Source organism: Pseudopipra pipra, chromosome W (genome assembly GCF_036250125.1).
Source record: "Pseudopipra pipra isolate bDixPip1 chromosome W, bDixPip1.hap1, whole genome shotgun sequence".
Classification (NCBI taxonomy): Eukaryota; Metazoa; Chordata; class Aves; order Passeriformes; family Pipridae; genus Pseudopipra; species Pseudopipra pipra.
The window spans coordinates 32,589,876-32,613,227 of record NC_087580.1 but is presented as its reverse complement, the minus strand read 5'-3'; the positions used below and the strand labels follow the sequence as shown (position 1 = coordinate 32,613,227).

General features: G+C 53.6%; 1 protein-coding gene across 1 annotated transcript in view; it reads left to right on the top strand.

The window, feature by feature from the left end:
* The window catches only part of LOC135405252 (zinc finger protein 271-like), a 129,531-nt gene that overhangs the window by 39,544 nt on the left and 66,635 nt on the right, over positions 1-23,352 (top strand). Inside the window, exons 4-5 of the mRNA XM_064639918.1 lie at positions 9,994-10,428; positions 10,504-10,662. Coding sequence (XP_064495988.1) covers positions 9,994-10,428; positions 10,504-10,662 — 594 coding nt within the window. The remainder of the gene's footprint in view (positions 1-9,993; positions 10,429-10,503; positions 10,663-23,352) is intronic.

Genomic DNA, 23,352 nt, shown 5'->3' with positions numbered 1-23,352 from the left:
GTGACACTCTGAAATCAATGATATGTGATTCAACCAAGGCACCACTGTTCCGTACATTAGGTAGCAGTTGGGAATTTAGGAACTAAATGTTCACAAGCTATAAATGGAGAAAATGTTTAGATTTCAATAGCCCTTTGTTTGGCATTTATTCACCCAAATATGTTTCTTGGGAAAGTTAGTTTTCCAAAGGGCAGGCTTTCAGTAAAAGTAAGGTCATTGATTTAAGGTTTATTAAATTTTAGCTAAAAACAACAGGCTCCATTTGGGTGTAAAATAATTTAAGTATTTACTGCAGGCAACCTTCATGCTTTAGAGCTGTTGCTCAAAGGTTTCTTTCTTCTATGAAGATGTCAACTGTAAATATAAAAATGCTTCACTGAAAATGTAATGGTTCAAAGATTCTAACTGAAATAAAAATTCCTGCCTGGGGAAGGCACTATAATCAAAAGAAAGTGGTCTTCACTTTTTTTCCTGTGGAGGCTGCATTTGAAAAGAGTGCTTCTAGGCAGCAGGGTTGGTAGGAAATGCCAGTTTTTATTCATTTACTTATCTACTCTCCCTCACAGATGATGATAGTCTAGCTTTGGAATCAGCAACACACTTCAGCCACTAATACAAGGCAATATGTGAGCTGCTGCCGCTTCCAAAATGCAGTATCCTGGCATTTCAGTCAACTTTATAATCTGGCAAAAACCCACTTGGCAATATTAAAATCTAGCTTCTGAAGCACTTTTATTTCTGAAAGCTTTTGATGTCTTTTTATATCTTTTTAGCATATATTAAATTTCTTGGGAGCAGTGGTCAGGATGTACACTTGATGGATGACTGGGGTGGGGAGTCTCCACCCAACCCCCACTTTTTTTTCCTCCCCTTTAATTTTAAAACGAGGTGTGATAATTGTGCATTAGGTAATGCTGGAACATGAATCCTGCAGATGCAGCTGTTTGACAACATTACTGTGGGGGGGTTGTACCATTGTTAGGTAAGTTAGCAGAGATTTTCCAAGCTGAGAAGGACAGCCTGCTGCCAAGCTCTGGCATCTGTCTTAAGAAATCTTTTGCTTCAAGGATGCCCTGAGGGAAATGATGACTGGATGCTTTTCTGAAGGCACAAATGGCCTGTTTTCTCTTCCAGAGCATTCAGAATGGGACTCCTTGTTCCAGCCTGCCTGCTCAGGGTTTTGTGGTGCTGGGTTAGGGTTTTCATGTGGGTTTTCTCCTGGGATAAAGTTGTGTCCAGTGAATATTGATTATTCATCCCATGTCTAGTTCACTGTCTACATCCTGAATTTAACTCAGAGCCTGTGTAAATGAGGAATGCATTGAAACAAAGTCAGGGATCCTTCAGTGACTTGTTTCTCTGAGTTCAATCTTCTGAGACCTCTGATGAGTCTGGCAGGGCAGTGCCTGTGTGCAGAGGGGCAGGGAAACAGAGTCCCAGCACAGCAGCAGTGCCAGGGAGCAGCAGCATTTGGCCTGTTGAGAGCTGCTCTTTTTCTCCTGCCCCCCTCCCCTTCTGGGCCTCGGCTGAGGCCTCAGTGCTCTGGGCCTTGGTCCCTGGGCTGGGCTGGGTCAGTCCTGTGGCCATGGCACTGCTGGCATGAGCTGGGCTCCACTGCACTCTTTCCACCACACAAGGGGCTCCATTTGCTCCGGGCACAGCCTGAAGCCTCAGCTCTTCTTCTCCAGGGCTCTCAGGAACAAGGCCAAGGAGCAGACTCTCCAGAGGGTCCTTGCCTTGCTGGTTTCTCCCTGGAGTCCGTGTGCTGCCCTCAGGGTCCCACTGTGGGGGCTGGAGGGGCTGAGGCTGCTGCAGCTGGTGCTGGTGGTGGCCAGTGCCCCTGGAGATGGCAAATGGGGCCTGAGGAGCCCGGGGCCGATTCTCTGCTGCTGTGCTGGGGAGCGGGGCTGGCCCTGGGGCTGCAGGAGCTGCCTGAGCTGATGATGTGCTGAGCATTGCAGACCCAGAGGGCCTGTCCCTGAGCTCCACGGCCTCCATGTCCTGCTGCAGGGCCAGACCTGAGTGTGCTGCTCTGCTGGGCTGGGGCAGGGGCAGGGAGATGGGGGGACCAGGGAGGGGCTGGACTGGGCAGTGCCAGGGAGGGGAAAACCCCAATGTTGAGCTGAAGTGTGTGAGTGGGCAGGGTGGGGGCTCTGCCCCACCTAGGGCACCTCTGGAGTCAGCGTTTCCTTTGGCAGCACAACTTATCTCAGACAAGATAGTTTTCCAATGTTGGCTTTCCCCCCTCTTTCCCAAGGTTTTCTTTTTTGTTTTTTGTTCCCCTGAGGGGAAAAGGGGGAATAGAAGCACATGCTGATCCCTGATTTTATCTGTATACAAAAGGGAGCTGGGGTGGGGAGGGAGGGGGGAGACAAAGCGATTTCTCTCTCTATTCTCTCTCTTTTATCCCATTCCCGCCTCCCTCGCCACACCCCGGGCGACTGTTTCACCGCCGCCCCTCCTCGCCCGTCCCGCGGGGCAGCTCTTTTAGCTCCGGGGCGGCGGAGACTCCCCCGGCGCGGCCCTTTGGTTTTCCTTGGTTTATTCTCCGGAGCTGATTCCGTTCCGAGCTCGCCCCCCCTCTCTGGCGACCCCCGCCAGGGCCCGTCCCGGGGCGGCTCCTTCAGTGCCACGGGCGGCGGGGACCCCTCGGGGCGGCTCCCCCAGGGCCCCGCCCGCCGCCGCCGCTCCCCGGGGCCCTCCCCGCTTCCTGCCGGGATCGGACACCGCCGGCGGCCCCGGCCCTGCCGGGCTCCAGCAGCCTGAGCAATTGCTGCCAAGGAGGGGCCGGGGGCTTCCTCTTGGCCTTCGTCTCCCTGGCGCTGGGGCTCGGCTTCTACCTGCGCCAGAAGGTGAGGGGGGTCCCAGGGGGTCGTGTGTCCCCCCCAGAGCGTCTGTGCCCCCCCGGGGACCCCCCACCCCGGTGTCACCCCCTTTTCTCTCCCCACAGAGCTCCTGAGCCGGCGGCGGCCGCAGCCCCTCCCCGGGGCCTCGGGCCCAGCCTGGACCCCTCCTGTCCCTGTGAGGATTTTGGGGGGGTCGTGTGTCCCCCCCTCCCCTGCTTCCACTCCTGATCCCAGGAAAGCTTCCCAGTTCTCCCCAGTCCCGGTTATTGGGGGGCAGTGGGGAAGGGGCTTGGGGGAATCCCAAGGGGTGGAGCCGAGTTTGGGGGGGGCAGAACCGGCCCCGGGATGGATCGGGAATGGGGACCCCCCTGTGTTCCCCCCTGTCAGCCCGCTCTGGGGGGGCTCTGGGAGGGCACCTGCCCCTCAATAAGGCACCCAGCACACTTAGAAAGGTGCTGGGCACCCCCTAAACCTCCACACAGGCTCTGCAGGACTGCCTAAACATACTCAGAGCCCACCCAGGATCCCACCCAACCCCTTCCCTGGGGGGACTTCTCTGGGCACTGGTGGTGCTGGGAGCCCTCCCGGCTGCGGGCGAGGAGCTCTCGGGTGAGTGGGGGGTGGGAAGGGGGCGGTCAGTGGGAAAAGGGGGGTCAGAGGGGACAGAAGGGGTGGTGGGACCCCAAACTGAGTGGGAGAGGAGTGGGACCCCCCAAAAGTGGAGGGAGGAGGGGCACTGAGGATGCCCTCTGGAGCCCTGTCAGAGCCCTGACACTTCTGGGGTGACTCCAGGAACAGCCTTCACTGGCCCGGGGACATTCATCTCCCCAGCCTCGCACACATCCCCTGCAAATGGCCCTGTCTCCTCCATCACCCTCCTCTGCCTTTCTGGCCTGGCCCTTTCATTCCACACCAGCAAAGCAGCCTGGGCACCATCTCACCTCTGCACTCAGAGGGCTTCTGTGAGCAGGAGGGGCAGATTTCTCTAGAAGGTGCATTTGTCCCCTGTCCCATGGCACAGGGCACAGCTCAGAGGATGAATATACTCCCAGGCACACACATCCTGGAGAGCTTTTTCAAGACAAAAATAGGGAGAGGAAGAAGAAAAGAGGCCAAATTAGAGAGATGAAAGGTGCCCCAAAAATCAGGAGCTTCCTCTGAGCCAGGTTTCCATAATTGAATCACTGATGGGATATTTACTTTGATAAGTAGCTGCACAAAACTATTCATGTAGACAATGAAAGAATCAGCTTAATAGAATATATAGAAGGTGTTGTCAATGAAAACAAATGGAGAAAAATTGTTGAGATTAAAAAAAAAAAAAAAAAATCAAAGGTCTGGCAATGCTGGCCAGGAAGCCTTCAGCAATTATCAAGAGTCCTGTTCTGCAGAGGTTTCAAGTGTCTCCTAAATTCCACACTCGTGGCTTCAGGCCATGACTTGCCAGAGCAGTCCCAGAGCTGGCCACTGTCCAGAGATGCCCTGGGGCAGCTCCAGTGCCCAAGTGGGACAAGTGGCCCAGGGTGTGTGGGAGCCCTTTGGAGCAGGAGCTGTTGGGCAGGAAGGGCCCATCTGGGGAGGGTCAGGGAATCCCCCCCTGCAGCCCTGCTGCCCAGGCTGAGGAGGGTCCTCTCCAGCCCACAGCCCATCGTGTGCCCTTGGGGGCTGCGCTGCCGGGGCTGTTCCCGGGCACTGACTGGGGAATCTCCCGGGGTGCCCCGCGCGAGGCAGGGGGGGGGGGGGCGGAGGGCGGGCAGGGGGCGTGGCCTCGCGCTGATTGGCTGCGGCGGGGGTGTCTCCATCCGCAGCGCGCGAAGGGCGCCATCTTTGGCGCGTGGGGGATTCGGGGGCGGCGGCCCCGGGAAAAGCTGCGCTTGGGTGTGTGAGCTGGGGGGGTCTGCGGGGGGAGCGGGGTCTGGGGATCCCCTCGGGGGCTGCGGGGAGCGCGGCTGGGGGTGGAAAGGCTGGAGGGCTCGGAAGGGCTTAGCAGAGGAGTTCAGGGGTTCCCGAGGAGATTTTGAGGGGTCCCTGAGGGGGTTCGGTGTCCTGAGGGGACTCGGGGGGGGGGAGGTTGAAGGTCGCTGAAGGGGTTTGGGAGTCCCTGAGGGAGTTTTGGTTTCTGAGGAGACTGGGGGGTCACAGGTGGGCTTGGGGGATCTCTGAGGGGTTTGGGGGTCCTGGGTGGGTTTTGCGGGACGTTTGCAGCAGTTTTTGTGGTCTGTAGGTGGTTCCAGATGGCTTTGAGTCTCCCTTAGACGGACTGGGGAGATCCCTGAATGGGCTTGGGGGGTCCCAGGTGTGTTTTGCGGGTTTAGGGGGTTTAGGGGGTTTAGGAGGTCCGAGGAGTGGTGAGGTCTCTTATGGGAGTTGGGGAGTCTTTGAGGAGGTTTCGATAGGTCCTGGGGTGGATTTCTGAAGAGATTTCGGGGGTTTTGAGGGGATGTTGTGAAGTCCCCTAAAGCCCAGCAGTGGATTTAGGGGGTCCCCCAGCCCCCAGGGGAGGGGTCCTAGGGGTGCTCCCCAAAATCTGTGGGAGATATACTACATTCTGGTAAGGGGATCCCAGTGCCCCCAATATATCCCAATAACCTCCCAGTGACCCTCAGGATGGCCCAGTAACCCTCCAGTGCCCACCCAATGTATCCCAGTGAGCACCCAGTTACCCCCAGTATGGCCCAGTAACCTCCCAGTGTCCCCCCATGTGTCCTGGTATCCCCCAGTAAGTCCCCAGTTCTCTGCCAGTGACCCCCAGTGTGCCCCAGTTCCCCCCTAGTCCCTCCCACTGCCCTCTGTGTCTCTCAGTAACCCCCCAGTCCTCCCAGTGCTCCCTGGTTCCCCCCAGTGTGTCCCAGTATCCCCCAGTAAACACCCAGTGCCCCCCAAAGCCCCCAGACTGTCCCCAGTGTGTCCCCGGGTTCCCTTGGCCTTTCTGTGAGCATGTGGGGGGGGCATTTTTGTGGTCAGAGGGTCCAGGGGGGAATCCTGGGGTGAGATGGAAGGCTGGGGACATCAGGGATGGGGTTTGGGGACAGTGGGATGGGGTAAGAGGACAGTGGAATTAGGGGGAATTATGGCCATGGAGAGGCCCTGGGGACATTGGAGACAACAGGGGGGTCTCAGGGTGTTAAGGGTGGATTTAGAGACACCGAGAAGGTCTTGGGAACACCAGGGGGGTCTCAGGACTCACCTGCTCTTGGTGCTGCCCCTCCTCTTTCCCCCTAGACATCATTAACCCCCCCCCAATGTCTCCCAACTCCCATTTTCCTTTTAATCCCCTCCCCCTACAGATTCCTTTGCCTTCCCAAGATGCTTTTTTACTCCCCTAAATGCACCCAAAGCACCCCAAACCCCCCCAAATTCTTATCCAACCTCCCCCCCAAATCTCCCCCAGCCCCCCCCTCAAATCCCTTCCAACCTCCCCCACAAAGAGGGATCACCCAGCACCCTGGGACAGGAACACAGTGGGCTGTACTGGGGGCACTGGGCTGTACTGAGAGGGCACTGGGGGGGCTCAGGCGTCCCAGGACAACGTGGCCCACTCCAGGAGAGATGTGGGGATCAGTGAGGAGGTACTGGTCTGTACTGGTCTGTCCTGGTCTGTCCTGGTTTGTGCCCCCAATCCCCAAAGCCCCTCCCCAGCTCCCCCAGGACCCTCCTGCACCCCAAAGCCCCCCAGGCCCCTGACTTGGTCCTGCTGCCCCTTGAGCATCTGCAGCTCCTGCAGAACCAGGCATTTCATCAGCAAATGTGCAGGTGACCCCAAGCTGGGGGTGTGTTGATGTGCTGGAAGGCAGGAGGGCTCTGCAGAGGGACCTGTCTGAGGAAGAGTGTGTCAGCAGGAGCAGGGAAGTGATTGTTGGGCTGGAGTGAGCACTGGTGAGGCCACCCCTGGAGTGCTGTGTCCAGCTCTGGGCCCCTGAGTTGAGGAAGGCCCTGGAGGGGCTGGAGCAGGTGCAGAGAAGAGCAGCGAGGCTGGGGAAGGGAGTGGAGCCCAAGTGGTGTGAGGAGAGGCTGAGGGAGCTGGGGGTGTTGAGGCTGGAGAAGAGGAGGCTCAGGGGAGACCTCCTGACTGTCTGCAAGTCCCTGCCAGGAGGTTGGAGCCAGGTGGGGGTGGGGCTGTTGTGCCAGGAAGCAGCAGTAGGACAAGAGGGCTGGGTCTTGAGCTGTGCCAGGGGAGGTTTAGGTTGGATATTAGGAAGCAGTTTTTTTGCTGAGAGAGTAATGAGGCCTTGGAATGGGCTGGGCAGGGAAGGGGTGGAGTCAGCGTCCCTGGAGGTGTTGAAGGTGAGAGTGGATGTGGCCTCAGTGCCATGGTCTGGGAAGCACGGCGGGGTTGGATCCAGGGTTGGACTTTATGATCTCGGAGGTCTTTTCCAACGTGGCTGATTCTGTGATTCTCTGATTGCCATTCCTATGGCTGCACATGCTTGAGGCTCTATCCCCAGGGTGATAGAGATGTCTGTCCATATCTATCTCCAAGGTTAGTGTGTAAATGTGTGGTGTTAGCAAAGCAGTCTGAGTTCTGGGCTGGTTGTAGAAGGAGAAAGAAGCCCAGAGGGCAGTGCAAGCAGGCAGCCCTGAGCTTGCACCTGATGTCCCCTCCCTGCAGGTTCCTGTCCTTGAGCCCAGGCCCTGAGGTGAGGCTGAGAAGTGGCGCGGAGGTGAGCCCAGAGCTGTCCCTGAGGTGAGGCTGAGAATAAGTGCAAGGCAGAGGTGCTGCTGAGGAAGGACAGCCCTGTGGTGGGGAAGAGAGGCAAAGCTGACAGTGCCCATGCCCTTGAAGGTGCTGTGTCCATCCCCTGTGTGCCAGGTGAGCTGGGGCTTTGCTGCAGAGCTGCGGGCGCTGATTTGAGCGTCTCCAAGTGCTGAGATGGTGGGCACCCAGGAACACAAACTGTGCCTGGCCACGGAGCCTGCAAGGAGGAGCAGAGACAGCAGTGTCAGTGTGGGGGTCCAGGTTGTCCCTGTACCTTCCCCTGCAGGCCCTGTCTGTCCCTGCTGGGCCCCTGTCCATCCCCATCAGGTCCCTGCCCGTCCCCCCGGGCTGAGCTCCCCCCAGGAAGTGCCGTGGAGCTGAAGCTGCTGCCATCCCCCCCCTGCAGCCGCTGCCCCAGCCAAGGGATCAGCAAAGGCAGGGCCAGGAGCAGAGGCAGCAGCAGGGGAGCCCTGGGGGTCCGGGAAGCTCTTGTGTGGGTCAGGAAAGAGGCGCTGGGCACGAGGCCGGGGCTGTGCTGAGCAGGCCCAGCCCTCACATCCCCCCAGTCAACGCCGGCTGCCCGGGGGGCTTGGGAGGGACCCCCAGCCCGTGTGCCCCACACTGAGCTGGCAGAGAGAGCCAAGGGACAGGGCCACGGGCAGGGCCACGGGTGAGGGACAGGCAGGGCCATTGCAGGGCCACGGTGAGGGCACAGCCTGTGGCAGCAGAGCTGCCCAGGGCCGGGGGCAGCCGGGGGGGTTGGTACCAGGCAGTGCTGGGGCCGAGCAGAGCACGAGGCCTCTTGCAGAGCCCTGGAGCAGCCTCCCACTTGCCAGCCCCGCCCTTGTGGGGTGACACTGTCCCCTCCCTACAGGACACATCCCCAGAACTCTTTGGGGGGGCCTTTTGTGTCTATTCCTGGTTGGTGATTCCTGCTGGGGACCTGAGGGAGCCTCTGCAATCCCATCCATGGGGCACAATCTCCTCTCCAGAGCCTGACTCACTGCAGACTTTGCAGGGAAATCTGTGCTGGCAGCCCGAGTGTGTCACGACTGCCCGCGCTCCCCCCAGCATATTTGGGACAAGTTCCCACTTCCTGGGCACCCATGGGATGGGGGTCGATTGTTCTCCTGCTGTTGCTTCTCCTCTTTTGGGGGCTCTTGGGGGTGGGCAGGAGGTGTTTTTTGGGGGTGCCGGGCTGGGTTGGCAGCAGAGCCCCGGCGGTGGGTGGGGGGATGCAGGTCCCCCCCGTGGTGGGGGTTGGTTTTGCTGGGTCAGGCCCCGCCGGCTCCATTGTCAGCCCGGTGCCAGCGGGGGGGACACAGCGGGTTTGGGGCCCCCTGGGAGTGCCGGGGTGGGTGTGGAGCCCGGGAGCTGCCGAGTGTGGAGGGCGGAGCGGGGAGATGCCGGAGCTGGGGGACCCCCGGCAGCCTGGAAGGGGGAAGCATGGAGAAAGAGGAGCCCCAGGACCCGAGGGAGCCTGAAATGGGGGGCGTGGAGAAGGGGAAACTTGGACAGTGGGGACCCCTGGGATCCCTGGGACAACAAAGTGGAAACCGTGGATAGGGAGAATGTCTGGGAATATGGCACCCCGAAGGTGAGAGTCAGAGGAGAAGGGACTCTTGGGACCCGCAACACCCCAGAGGAGTCAGAGGGTCAGTCAGGGGAGACCCTCTGAACCCCAGAGGGAAGAGACCAGAGAGGAGGAATTTCTGGGAGAATTTTTTTGCGCTGCATGTTCATAGTTTGGAGTATTTTTTGGCTTAACTGTAACAATTTGCAGTTTGGGGAGGCGAGGGTCTTCTTGATATTGTCTGAATCTTGGTGTTTTGGAGTGTTTTATGGTCACAGGATGCCTGGTGAGTTCTAGAGATGGACTTGGGCAGGAGGAACCCCCAAGCCAACGCACTCAGCCCTTGTTTTCCCCCCATCAGGATTTGTCCTTCCCACAGCTTGGGCGGATGGAGGAGGAGGCTGCGAGGAAGAGGAAGATGCCTTGGGCCCCCCAGGCAGGTGAGGAGGAAGTCAGTGTCCCTTTGGGCGGGTGTTGTGCTGGCTCTGTCAGCCGAGCATGGCCCCGGCTGCAGGACAACCCCGCTGGCGCCGCCGTCCTGCCGGGGCCGGAGTTGGGGGGATGTCCTTGGCCTTCCCTGTGGGCCGGAGGCAAATCCCCTGCCTGTCCTTCTTGCTTCCTGCCCCAGGCCCCGAGCTGAGGACGGAGAGCCCGGAGGACAAATCCCCCCGTGAGACCCTGGTGGGAGAGGCCGTTTTGAAGGGCTCCCCGGCGCAGGAAGGCAGCGGGGAGGAAAAGGGCCGGAGATCCCCCCACAGGAGGTGCTCCAAAGCCAGCCCAGGGTGCTCTGAGGAGGAAAGAGCCAGCCTGTGCCAGGAAGGCGGCCGGAGCTTGAGCCAGAGCTCTGAGCTGGTGGTCCCTGAGCAGCCTCCCAGCAGAGAGAAGCCCTTCAGGTGCTTGGAATGTGGGAAGAGCTTCAGTCAGAGCTCTCACGTGCTCCGACACCAGGACATGCACACTGGGGCACGTCCCTACACGTGTGGAGAATGTGGGAAGAGCTTCAGCCAGAACTACCACCTCCGCACCCACCAGCGCATCCACAGCGGGGAACGGCCCTACAAGTGTGAGGAATGTGGGAAGAGCTTCAGCCGGAGGTACCACCTCCGCACCCACCAGCGCATCCACAGCGGGGAACGGCCCTACACATGTAGGGAATGTGGGAAGAGCTTCAACCGGAGCTTTCACCTTCGTTCCCACCAGCACATCCACACTGGAGAATGTCCTTACACGTGTAGGGAATGTGGGAAGAGCTTCAGTCACAGCTCCACCCTCCGCAAACACCATCGCATCCACACTGGGGAACGGCCCTACAAGTGCTTGGAATGTGGGAAGAGGTTTCCAACCAGGGGGAATCTCTACACGCATGAGCGGACGCACAGGGATGAGAGGCCCTTCTGCTGCACCGACTGCGGGAAATGGTTCAAGGAGAAATCCCATCTTGTCACCCACCGGCGCATCCACACCGGGGAGAGGCCCTACAAGTGTGGGGAGTGTGGGAAGAGATTCACCCAGATTGGTGTCTTGACCAAACACCAACGGACCCACCAGTAAAGGGAAGCCCTACCAGTGCCCCGACTGCAGGAAGAGCTTCGGCCGCTGCTTCCACCCCTAATGAAGCCCCTGGTGTTGAGGCAACCCCTGGAGTCCAGTGACTGTCAGTCCATCCCTTTTGACCACAAAGGGCCAGTCCCCTTTAACAGAGGCACGTTCTTCCAACAGAACCCTTCTTGGGGGGTGTGTGGAGATTCCTGCCTTGGCTGGGGACCCCCCAAGGTCACTGCTGGAGGTTGAGAGCAGAGATCTCTTCACAAGCATTGGTCTGTGGGAGTCCCATCCATCTCCAATTAAGAATTATTGCTTTGTGCCAGCTTGAGTAGAATTGCTTTAACAATTGCTTTAGTGTAGAGCACTGTCCTATCTTATCCTGTACTCCTGGTAGTTTTAGTGTTTGTCTTGTGCAGTAAATAATTCTGATGAAGATTTTTTGTCTGGTCATTTGGAACCCTAAATAAATCAATAGATTTGATTTGCCATCATTTAAACCTTGGGGACAAAAGTGGTTCACTTACACCTCTCTAATTTCTCTAAACTGAAACTGTTGTTTCAGTTGTCCCAAGGCTGAGATTGGATCCAGCAGCCTCCAGAACCCCAGAGTAAGTTGGGAGCTCAGGGGGGCCACCCCCTTTTGCCAACCCCCCTGTGCCCAAAGACCCCCATGGGGCCATCAGGCCTGCCAGACCACCTCCCCTTTTCCACCCTTCTCCCTGTTCCTCCCACTTTCCCATTGTCCCCTCAGTCTCCATTTCCCCACCTGAACAGTTTTGGGGGCCCAACCCCCACTTTTTGCCCTCTCTCCTGTGGGTGCTGAAGGAGAAAATGAGGCTGCACACACAGAGTTCCATTACGGGACTTGTCCGCCCATCTGTCCAGCGTCCCCCTTTCATTGGGGTTCCTTTGGAAGCAGCGCCTGGGCTTTGTCTTTTAGTCCACTGGAATTCCCAGCATGGCCCCAAAGCAGTGCCCTGATCCCACACATTCCCCTCCCCTCATGTCCTGGCTGTGTTCAGCCACCAGACAAAAACACAGGCTACCATGCAGAGCGTTCCAGGTGGTTTCCACTTTGGCAAACAGCACTCTCTGGATGGAAAACACCAGTCAAGGCCAAAACACTCCTTGTTGATCCTGATTAACTGAATGCAGCTGCTGCTGCCTTAACTTTTTCCCATAAAAATTCTCAGGGTTCCTTTGCTTCCAGGAGGCCCCACATGTCACAATGGCCCCTGGATTCCATGAGCTTCCACAGTCTCCAAAGGTTCCTTTAGTTCCATGAGGCCCTGCAGTCCCCAAATGCCCTTTGGATTCTCGGAAATTTCCCACTGTCCCAGGGTCCCTTGTGCTTCAGATGGAGCTGCAGTGGGTCAGTGGCCCCTTGGTTCTGTGAGCTCTGCAGTGTTCCAGGAATCCTTGGGTTCCAGGAGAGCCTGCAGTTTCACAAGGAGCACTTGAATGCAGGAGGTTCTGCAGGGTCCCAATGGCCCCTGGATTCTGGGAGGTTCAGAAATATCTCAGGGCTCCCTTGGTTCCAGGAGGACACACATGTCACCAGGAACCCTTGGTTGCAGGAGGTTCGACAGTGTCCCAGAATTCCTTTGATTTCATGTGGTCCTGCATTATCCCAGAATATGATGGATATCACATCTCCTCATAGGGGAGATATGATGTCACAGGAAGGATGTGATGTCACAAGGTAGGCGTGCTGTCATAGGGGAGATGTGATGTCATATGGTGGCTGTGATGTCATAGGGGACATGTGATGTCACATGAAGGATGTGATGTCACGGGCAGGTGTGATGTGTCAGGTAGGGTGTGATGTCATATGATGGATGTGACGTCATAAGAGAGATGTGATGTCATATGGTTGTGATGTCATATGGGAGATGTGATGTCACAGGAGGGGTGTGATGTCATATGCAAACTGTGATGTCACAAGAAGAATGTGATGTAACAGGGAGGATGTGATGTCACGGGGGGGCTGAGATGTCATGGGGACGATGTGATGTCACAGGGCATGCCATGATGTCAAAGGGAGGATATGATATCTCAGGAGATGAGTGATGTCATATGATGGATGTGACATCATAGGGAAGCCTTGATGACACAGGGATGATATGATGTCACAGGGCAGGATGTGACATCACAGGGATGATATGATATCACAGGAGAGATGTGATGTGACAAGAAAGATGTGGTGTCATAGGGGAGCTGTGATGTCATGTGGAGGTGTGATGTTATATGATGATTGTGAAGTCATAGGGGAGGATGTAATGTCACCGGAAGGGTGTGATGTCAGAGGGGAGGACCTGATGTCACAGGGAGGATGTGATGTCACAGGGATTATATGAGACCACATTAGAGATGTGACGTCATATGATGGAATGTGACATCATAAAGGAGTTTTTATGGCATGCGGAGGACGTGACGTCACAGGGATGATAGGAGATCGTAGGAGAGGTGTGATGTCATATGATGGATGTGATGTCATAGAGGGGCCTTAATGTCGCAAGAAGGATGTGATGTCACAGGGAGGATGTGATGTCACAAGAAGGATGTGATGTCACAGGGAGGATGCGATGTCACAGGCAAGCATGGGATGTCACAGGGAGGTGGTGATGTCACGGGGATGATATAAGATACAGGAAGGATGTGATGTCACAGCAGAGCTGTGATGCCACAGGGACAATGTGATGTCACAGGGGAGGATGAGACGTCACAGGGATGATATGGTATCACAGGAGAGATGTGATGTCATATGATGGATGTGACATCATAGAGGAGCCTTGATATCACAACAAGGATGCGATGTCCTGGGGAGGATGTGATGTCACAGGGCAGATGTGATGTCACAGGGGAGGACATGATGTCATAGGGGGGATGTGGTGTCATGGGGAGGATGTGATGTCATAAGGTAGGTGTGATGTCACAGGAAGGATGTGACATCACTGAGAGCATGTGATGTCATAGAGGAGTGACACATCCCCCCCACCTTGCTCCAGCTTAAGCCCTGGAATTTGTTTCCCTTGGATTCAAGTTCAGGCTCTTTTATTTCCATGGATGTCGAGAGATGAGTTAAGGGGAGCTCAGACCTTTTGGTGAGGAAGGAGTTGTTTACTCTGGAGCATTTGAACTCAGCCTTTGTTCCTGGTTTCTTCCCACTCTTTCAGAGCAGTTCATTTCCCAGGGTGAAAGCTCTGATTCCCCAGCACAGTCAGGTTCTCCTGAGCTCAGGATCTTTCACTGGTCTCATTTTTGTCTGGTATTGATTCTGTGCCAAATTCTTGCTTCCTAGTTCAGTGAAATGTTAGAAGAGAGAGAATCTCACCTTGATCTTGGACAGAACACTTATAGACTTCTTTATTCTATTGAATTCTTCCCTATTAGTTCCGGATGACAGGACACCCATGCGGAAAGTCCCTCTTCTGGTTTTCAGGACTTAAAAGAGATTCTTTTCTGAGGTCGGTATTTATTGTGGTGTTATTTATTCAGCTGCGAGGGTTGAATTGAGTGTTCCTTGCACCTTTAAAAAGTGCAACCCCTTTAATCTGTTGTTTTAAAAACCATGCATTAGATGTCAGAGGGCATAAAGACAGCACATAGAGATAACCCTGATGTAAGTGATGGTTCCAGTCATCCCGTGTATGGATAAAAGATTTCCAAGGCTTTGTTCCAAGGCTGGGTGCACATGGACTGGGGAGAACTTTGCCTGCCGGAGCCGCTCTCCCTGCACCGCCAGGAAGAGCAGGGACCGCATCGCCCCGGCCGCAGCGGCGCAGAGGCTGCTCGGGAGGTGACAGTGTGCTAGAGGGAGCTGCCCACTCGCTGTCCTTACTGCCTGCACAGCGCAGGGCTGGGGGGAATTGAGCCAGGCAGGAAAAGGGAATGGCGGCGATCCCACGGTGCTGAAATGATACGGGAAGTAGCAAAGAGCCTGGCTGGGGGAGCACAGTTTGGGAAGGGGGCGCAGGGAAAACCCACTGTGATGTTCCGGGGTAAATAACAGAAAATAAACAGGGGAGGGTCCCCTTTCAGATATGGTTTATAGATCAGTGCACTGTGTATAGTGTAAGACAGCTTCAGAAATATAAGAATGCAGTTTCTACATCTTTTACTACAGTGACACGTTTTTTATAAAATATATAAAGAGACGATAAGTTGGGTGTTAGGTTGGGCTTTTTTTGGTGTTTTTTGGGGTTTTTTTTGTGAATGCTTTGTCCCCCCCAACCTCCCCAAAGGAGCTTTCTTGAATGTCCCTTCTTACAGTTAATTTGAATGATTAGTTTAGATAAGCCTCTTAGAGTAGATGCATTTCAATGAAATTGGGGCACATGTCTTTTTGGCTCTGGTGCAAGGTTCGAACTAATTTTTTTCTTCCTCTTTGGCTCAATTAAAAGCCATCTTAAAACATGCTCAGTATATTGTGTGAGTGCAGGGCTTGAGATTGAATGTATGGGATTGAATGGACACAGAGAAAGAACTAACATTCAGAAACATATCTGCTTCAATTAACAAACCCTACAGTTTAACACATTAATAATATTCATAGTAATTGTGATTTGACTATATATTGTGACATGCATATGCACATGTGAGCATAAGGAATATGAAATAGGTGTTGTAGTTTCTGCAGTTCTTGTGTTATGGGTGAGGGGAGAGAGGATTCGAGCTAAAAATTGTCTGAATGTTTTGAGAGTGCAGAGACATCTGTCTGACCATCACTAGGTATGCTTTGATTTTAAGGCAGAACATGTTAAAGAATGCAATAAATTAAAGCCAGCTGCAGTCTTGAATTTTTGCTCTTTCATCAATAACAATAGCACTAATAATTACTAATATTTAATGAGCTAACATGCAATAAATGTATCTGCTCATTTCGACATGTGTCAGTTTAATAATTTTAAATGAATCAGTGCATTTGTAACAGGAAATCTCCCTCTACCTCTGATTACAATGTAACGTTGACTAAAGGATTATAGAGGAGACTTAATTTTACTGACTGTTTTAGCAGTTGTCACAGCTGTTGGAAGAAGGCAACTGAAACAGTCCAAAAAGGGTGTGTGTGTGTCAGAATGGGAGTAGTTTAATAAATTTAAACATGGTCTCTGAATGCCAAACATAAAACATTGAGCAGATCTGTAACTCCACAAAGCTGCTGTACACTATGTACTTTTGCCTTTTGTGGCTCACTGTGTTTCATTCATTTGAACACTGAGCAGTTTCCCTACTTTCTCCATTTAAAAATGTGCAACAGCGTTTAAATGTGGAACAGATTCAGCTGTTCATGTGCCTGGAGTTTCATCTTAGAATGCACCTGATAGAATACTCAGCTGACAGGAAATAAAGGCTGTGTAGAATGGCTGTAACATTTAAAAAGTGGACACAGGTGTCACATCCTGTGAATGCTGCAGTGCAGTGATGGTTGGTGTACATATTTTATGTTTTTCTAACCGTTCTCATGTTGTGATGTGGGAATGGTGTGTGGAGTTCCCCTGCGAGTCTGTCTGGGTTATGTCTGTGTAGGGATGAACAGGAGTGTGTGTGTAGATTCCCAAGCCTGTGTGTTTGTGTGTGTGCAGGGGGATTCTGTGCTAAACTCGTTGAGCTACGAGGTGCACAAAGGACCCCCTTGCTTTCTAGATTCCTTCTCAGAGAGGAGCCTGGGGGGGGCTGGATCCAGTCTCAGGCTCAGATTTTGGTTTCAGTTGAAGGAATTATAGAGGTGTGATGTAATCACTTTGTCCTGCAGGTTTTAGAGATGGCAAATCAGAAATACTTCTATAAAAACAATGATTTATTATGACAAATGAACAAAAAATTGATCAGAAAAGTGAACAGATGAAAGACCTTAAAAGAGAATTATTTACTTCAAATTATAAAAGGCAAAAACCTCTAGTAGTATAGTGTAAGATAAGACAGTGGAGTCTATCCAAGTAACTCTATTAAAGCAACTGGATCAAAGCCAGCAAAAAGAAACAATCCTGAAGCAGAGATTGAGGTAACTCACCCCACAATGACAGGGAGTAGTTCTCTCTCTTTCACTTAACCCCTGGGCAGTGACCATGAAGAGCTGTCCCTGCTTCATGGCAGAAGCTCCACACACTTCAAGAAGTCTGTGGAAGAATCTGCCCCATGACAGTTGGACGAAGCTTTTATAGTTATCAAGGGTTTGACTGCCAGACATATTTGCAGGCCAGGGAGCAGCTTATCTGTCAAATCCTGCTTCAGAAAGCAGGATGTGTGTCTGAAGTTTCATGAAGCATTTTGGGTTTAGCATAATGCAACATTAAAAACAGCACCTTGACACCAGCAGTAACTCATCACAGTGTGCATTGTTTGCATTCTCTGACCATTGTTTAGGTATTGTCAGAGCAGAGCATCCTGCCAGAAATGACCCCTTGATTCCATGAGGTTGCAAAAACTCTCAGGGTTCCTTTAGTCCCATGGGGCCCTGCAGTGTCACAATGGCCCATTGATTCCAGGATGTTCCAAAACATTCCAGGGTTCCCTTGGCTCCAAGAGGCTCCCCCGTGTCCCACCGGCCCCTGGATTCCAGGAGGCCCTGCAGTGTCCCAATGGCCACTCGGTTCCAGGAGCCACAGCGGCTGCCGCCGGCGTCTGTGCCCGGAGCCGCCGCTCCCACGGGGCTGCCGCACTCACCGCCGGGGTTGCCGCTCGCGCAGCCGCCGCTCTGCCCCGGCTGCACCGGGACCCGGCACCGCCTCGGGCCTGCGCTGCCGCCTCAGCGGCCACAGGGACACAGGGATGGGGGACCTTTGCTCTGACACTGAGGGGGCCTGGCTTTGTTCTGCTGCGGTCTGGGCTTTAGGAAAATTGCTGTTCATTTTCATGCTCCACTGGAACACCTCCTGAATTCCAAAGGTTTCCTAATCCAGGGGGAGGGGTTTCTATGGCATCGGAGGTCCCACCCCTCGGGACACATTGTCAATAAACCGTCCAGCTGACTGGGATGGGTTGGCCTGTGATCAGTCAATGCTTTGGGGAATGCTCTATTCTGGTTGAATGTTGCCCTATAACCTTTTGCCAAGCTCCCTTATTTTCTGAAGTTTGGCAGTAAAAGTGTGTTTTTTGACCTCCTGAGAAAATGTGTGCAGTGTCTTCTCTTTTGCGGTCTCTCTCAAGGTATTAAAAGAACTGAAGGCCCTTTTCAAATAATTGGAGGGTGGAAATTTTTGGTGCATTTTATATTTTCAGAGTAAAACCACTTTGCTGAGCTTGTAGCTCAAACTTGGGGTCTCACAGTCACCATCCCTGGAAGTGTTCAAAAAACATGGAGCTGTGGCACTTGGGGACATGGTTTAGTGGTGAAGATGCCAGTGTTGGGTTAATGGTTTCAGTCCATGATCTCAGAGGTCTTTTCCAACCTTAACAATTCTATGATTCTGTGGTGACTCAACCACTTCCCTGGACATTCTGTTCCAATGCTTGATAACCCTTGGCTGCAGCCAAGGAACAGACCAGTGATTTTCACAGTGTTCCTGGATCACAGGATGTCCAAAGCCAAGGACATTTCCATCGGCACCTTGTCCTTCCTGCAGATCTGAGTCACCTGAAGCCTCCAGGCCCTCCACGGTGGCAGAGACACCCCAGGCAGCAAAGCCCTGTCCTGCCAGGCTGCCCAGCCCAGCCCTGTGTCTCTCTGGCCCTGGGGACAGCAGGGTTTGCTCTCCTTGGGGCACCTCAGTCCCTCTGCTATTGCCATCTGCCCCCACCCCAGCAGGCTCTGGAGCAAAGCATAGCTGAGGTCCAGCACAGCTCTGCTCTGACAGAAAGAACCTGCAGTCAGGAACAGGAAGAGGACAAAGTCTTGTTTAACCAGCCTGAGGAATAATGGGATCAATGACCTCCTGTATTCCTGGGCACTTGAATGACCCTGTGGATCAGCTTTGGTAGCAGGGAGGGGGCTGCAGGTTTCCCTTAGGGAAGAGGAGATCAAGAGTTGACTCTGTGTCAGAGTGAACCAGTTTCAGGTGGCTCCAAAATGGACCAGCCAGTGCCCAAAGCTGAGCCAAAAAGCAATTCCAGAGGCACCTCTGTGATCACCCTTTGGAGAAAGGATAAAATCCAGGGTGCTGGGACCCAGAGAGGAGTGAGAGAAATGGGGGAGAAACAACCCTGCAGGCACCAAGAGGAGTGGAGAAGAAGGAGTGAGAGAGAGCCTTGGTGGGCACCTGGCAGCCCTGAGAGCCACAGCTGAGCCCAGCACAAAAGCTTCCTAAGGTCTGGAGGTTCTCTGCAGCAGCTTTTTAGCAGAGCTGCCAGCTGGGCCATCAAAGGGGATGCTCAGCTGGGTCTGAAACCTGTGTCAGCCTTGGCTCCAGTAGAATGATGGAAGAGTTTTGGTAGGAAGGAATCTTTGACATTCATCAAGTCCAACTCTCTGCAATAAGCAGAAACATCCACAACTAGATCACACTGCTCAGAGCCCCATCCAACCTGCCCTTGAATGTTTCCAGGGATGAGGCATCATCTCTCTGGGCATCTGTGCCAGTGTTTCACCATCCTCACTGTAAAAACTTCTTGGTTATATCTACTTCAAACCTGCCCTTTTTTAGTTTAAAATCATTTGTCCTATCACACCATATCTAGGCCCTACAAAATGTTTCTCCCCATCTTTCTTAGAAGCCTCTGTGGTGGAGCATCCTCCCCCCATTCTCCTCAGGCCTGGTCGATGATCTCAGGAGCTCCTGACAAGCCTTGACCAAAACAGCTGAGCAATGAAGAGCCCCTGGACTGGACCAGGGGTGTGGTGAAGTGTCCCTGGACTGGACCAGGTGCTCCTGGATGATAAAGATGGGAACAATCCAGACTGGAACAGTTGGGGAACACAGGATAATCAATCATCCCATGAATGCCTTGGAATATTCCCTGCCTGAATCGTGGCACAAATGGAAGAGTCTGGATGCAATTCCCAAATAGTTTGGAAACTCCAGTCATTCCTGACACCAGGATGGAAATTCAGCAGATAACTAAAGCCAGTCCCCTTGGGAGCCCACAACCAGCGGGGCTGAGGGAGGCCCTGGCAGCTCCCCAGCACCTCCCTCTCAGTGGGACACCTCTGGCAGCCTCTCCCAGCTCGGGAACCCTCCAGTTTGCAACACTCCAAAGACCCTCGCTGGTGCCCAGGACAATTCTGATCCCCCTCAACAAACACTCCTCCAGCTGTGACCCTTGTCTGTTGGGAAACACAAAGGGATTTGGGGGAGTGTTTCCCTGACAACCAGGAGAATTTTGGAGAGGGACCTTCCCACACCCAGCTATTGAGGTGTGCACACATCTCTGCCTGGGTGTGGGTGTGAATTGACTGTGGTGTGAAGGTTGTTATTGTGAATCTATAATTCAGTCACTGTTAAAATTGTAGCACATGCTATTGAATCACTTGAAAACTGTTCAACTGGTCAATGATTAAGTGCTATTAAACTCTTTTGCACCCTGACCTTCTTGCAACCCAAGGCTCTGTGTAAATCATTCCCTTTCATAAAAACATATATATTTTTCATGACTTTCACTTAAAATCTTCCTCCTTAGCTAAACTACAAAACAACTCCAATTTGTTGTTGACATCTTGAAGACAATTAAAGGAATGAAAATAATTTGTTTTCAGTGTTTTAATAAGTCCCACAGTGTGTTTGGAGTTGCATCAGCTGTCCGTCCAAGATGGATCATGTCAGAACTGGTGAGGTTGGGGGGTGAGGAGCAAGGTTGATCAGACAGGGTCAGTGTGGATCTCCTGAGGAGACACTCAGCATCAAGATCACTTGGAGAACACCTCTATCACCTCTTCTATGAACTACAAAATTATCCACCATCGAATTAAAACAAAAAAATTACAAACTTTGAAAACTTGTTTTGAAAATGTCTTGAAGACAATTAAAGGAAGACAAAGAGATCCTGAGGGATTTCTGCATTTTAATGAGCCCCATGGTGTGTTTGCAGCCCAGCCCATGATCCTGAGGTACTGAGAGAAGATTGCAGCAGCTGCTGAAGAAGTCAGAAGCCAAACTCCAAGTGCCTTGAAGCATTGCTGGGCCCCACTGAGGGCAGGCCCTGACAAAGCCTCCCCAGGGACTCCTTGGAGCAGCTCCTTGGAGGCCAGGAGTGCAGGCAGACAAAGGCTCTGGGCAGGCCCCTGCAATGCTGAGCAAAGCCTGCCTTGGTTTTGTGGAGCACAAAGGCCAAGGCCTGAGCCCCAGGCCCTGGCCCAGCAGATCCTGTCCCTCCCGGCTGGCTCAGGGCTGTTTGGGGGCACTGGGATGGGAGGGGGAGGAACAACAAAGGCCAAAACTGGGCAACCCCTGCCAGGCTCCTGAGGGAGGGGCGAGGCAGAAACCAAGGGCAGAACCTGCCAGGCAAGTGTCTTGTGGTGGCCTGAGTGGCAGAGGCAGCTGCCAGAGGCAAGGGGACAAAGGCCTGGGTGCCTTTGGGCCTTGCAGCCCTGCCAGAGCCCTTGGCCATCTCTCCTGCAGGCTGTCCTGCCCTGGCCCTGCTGCTGCTCTGGCCTTGCAGGCTGCACACACCCCTCCTGCTTTCCCACCCCCTCCCAGCAGCATTTCTAGACCCTCCCTGATGTCTCTGCACCAGCTCTGGCTGTTGCCATGTGCACTTGGCCTTATTAACGTGGATCCTGCGCCCCTGTGCCACAGGACATCCCTCCCAGAGCCCAGGCCCTTCTCCTGGGGGTCACTGCAGAGCTGAGCAGATCCAGGTCACCTCCCATTCCTCTGCCAACCCCCTGGGCCTGCTCTGGGCCCTCCAGGTCCTTGCCCTGCTCCCAAGGGCTGTGAGGGTGCTTAATGGTCAGGGCTTGGGGTTTAGAGCTCAGGGTGGGGATTAGGGAGAATTTGGAGAGGTTTGTTGTTCTGCTGGCAATGTCTGGTTCATGATTAGGGGAAGAGAGTTTGGGGCTGGGTCTGGATTAAAGCTTGGCTTTTCATACTGGTAATAAAGGTTTGGGAATGGGGTGGGCACTGGAGTACAAATAAGAGTCTGGAGTTCTGGGATTGGGCTTTTTCTGGCTTGGAATTAGGGCAGTGGATTCCTTTCCATGGGAGGGGCAGCACTTTTAGGTAATGTTGGGGCTTCAGGTTACAAAGAGTGTAAAGGCCTACCAGGAGTGTTTCAGCACCCTCAGCATTACCTGAACCTGGTTTTACCTCATCAAAATCCTTCCTCTCTGTTGATCAAGCCCCTCTTTCCTTCCCCAGTTTTCCTTCCCTTTTGTCCCAGTTCCTCCTAACCTCCTCAGAACTTTCATCAGGATGGGCTCAGCTTTGTGATAACATGGTGCAACCTCATGGAGTCAAGGAGCCACTGTGAAACTGCAGAACCTCATGGAATTATGGGGCCATTGTGACATTGGGGAAACCCTTGGAATCAAGAGGCCACTGGGACACTCCAGGGCCCCATGGAGCCAAAGGAACCCAGGGACAGTGGGCAACCTCCTGAAATAAAGGGGCCATTGTGACACTGCTAAAACCCATGGAATCAGGAGGCCATTGTGGCACTGTAGGGGCTCTTGGAAACAAAGAAACCCTGGGCCACAGTGGAATTTCATGGAATCAAGAGGCCATTGTGACACTGGGGAACCTCATGGAACAGAAGGAATCCAGGGACACTGTGGGACTCCATGGAATCAAGGGGCAGTTGTGACACTACAGGGCCTTATGGATCCAAAAGAACACAGGGAAACTGTGGAATCCCATGGAACCAAGGGACTGGTAGGGCCTCATGGAACAAAAGGAACCCTGAGACATTTTGGAAGCTCATGGAACAAAACATGCATTGTGGCACTGCAGGGCCCCATAGAAACAAAGGAACACAGGGACACTGAAATCTGGGGGAACCAAGGGGCCATTTTGACATGAGGGGCCTCATGGAAACAAAGGAACCCTGAGACATTTTGTAACCTCATGGAACCAAGGGGCCATTCTGACACTGTGGAACCTCATGGACTCAAGGGGCCACTGTGACACTCCAGGGCCTCCTGGAACCAAAGGAACCCTGAGACATCTCAGAGCCTTTGGCTATGCTGGACAAGCTGGGAGGCAGAGCCAGCTGATGGTGCTCCCTGTCACTGACCACCTCCCACAGATGCTCCTGTGTGGCCATGGAGGGGGCTCAGAGGGGCCCTGCCTTGTTCCAGAGCTGGGACATGGCTTTGGGGGCTGCTCTTGATCGACCTGTGGAAGTTCACTGAGGGCAACAGAAGTCACTTGCAAGAGTTTTCCCTGTACTTGCTGTGTCCTCTGGGCTTGCAGAGCTCTGTTTGCCACTTCACAGCAAGATTTAGTACTTGATCTCTGGTGACTCCACCCTGGCAGGATTCTGCTTCAGGGCTCCATTCCCTGCTGACTGGATGGGACAGGCTGTCCCTGCAGATCCTCTGTGCTCTCCTGCACTTCCTGAGTTCCTACAGACAAGTCCTCACCTGCCATCAGAGCCCTCACAAGCTGCAGAACCTCAGGCAGGTGACTTGGAGATCATTTGTCACCTCCATTGACCACTGGCCACCAACACACAACATCTGACCCAACTCTCAGTCCCTGAAGTCCCAGTGGGTCCCTGACCTCACTGCACTGTCTCCATGGAAAAACAAGCAAAGCAACAAGACTTTGGAGAGTCTATTCCTTGGACTTCTTCTCGTTACCAGTGTTGGGAAAAGACCT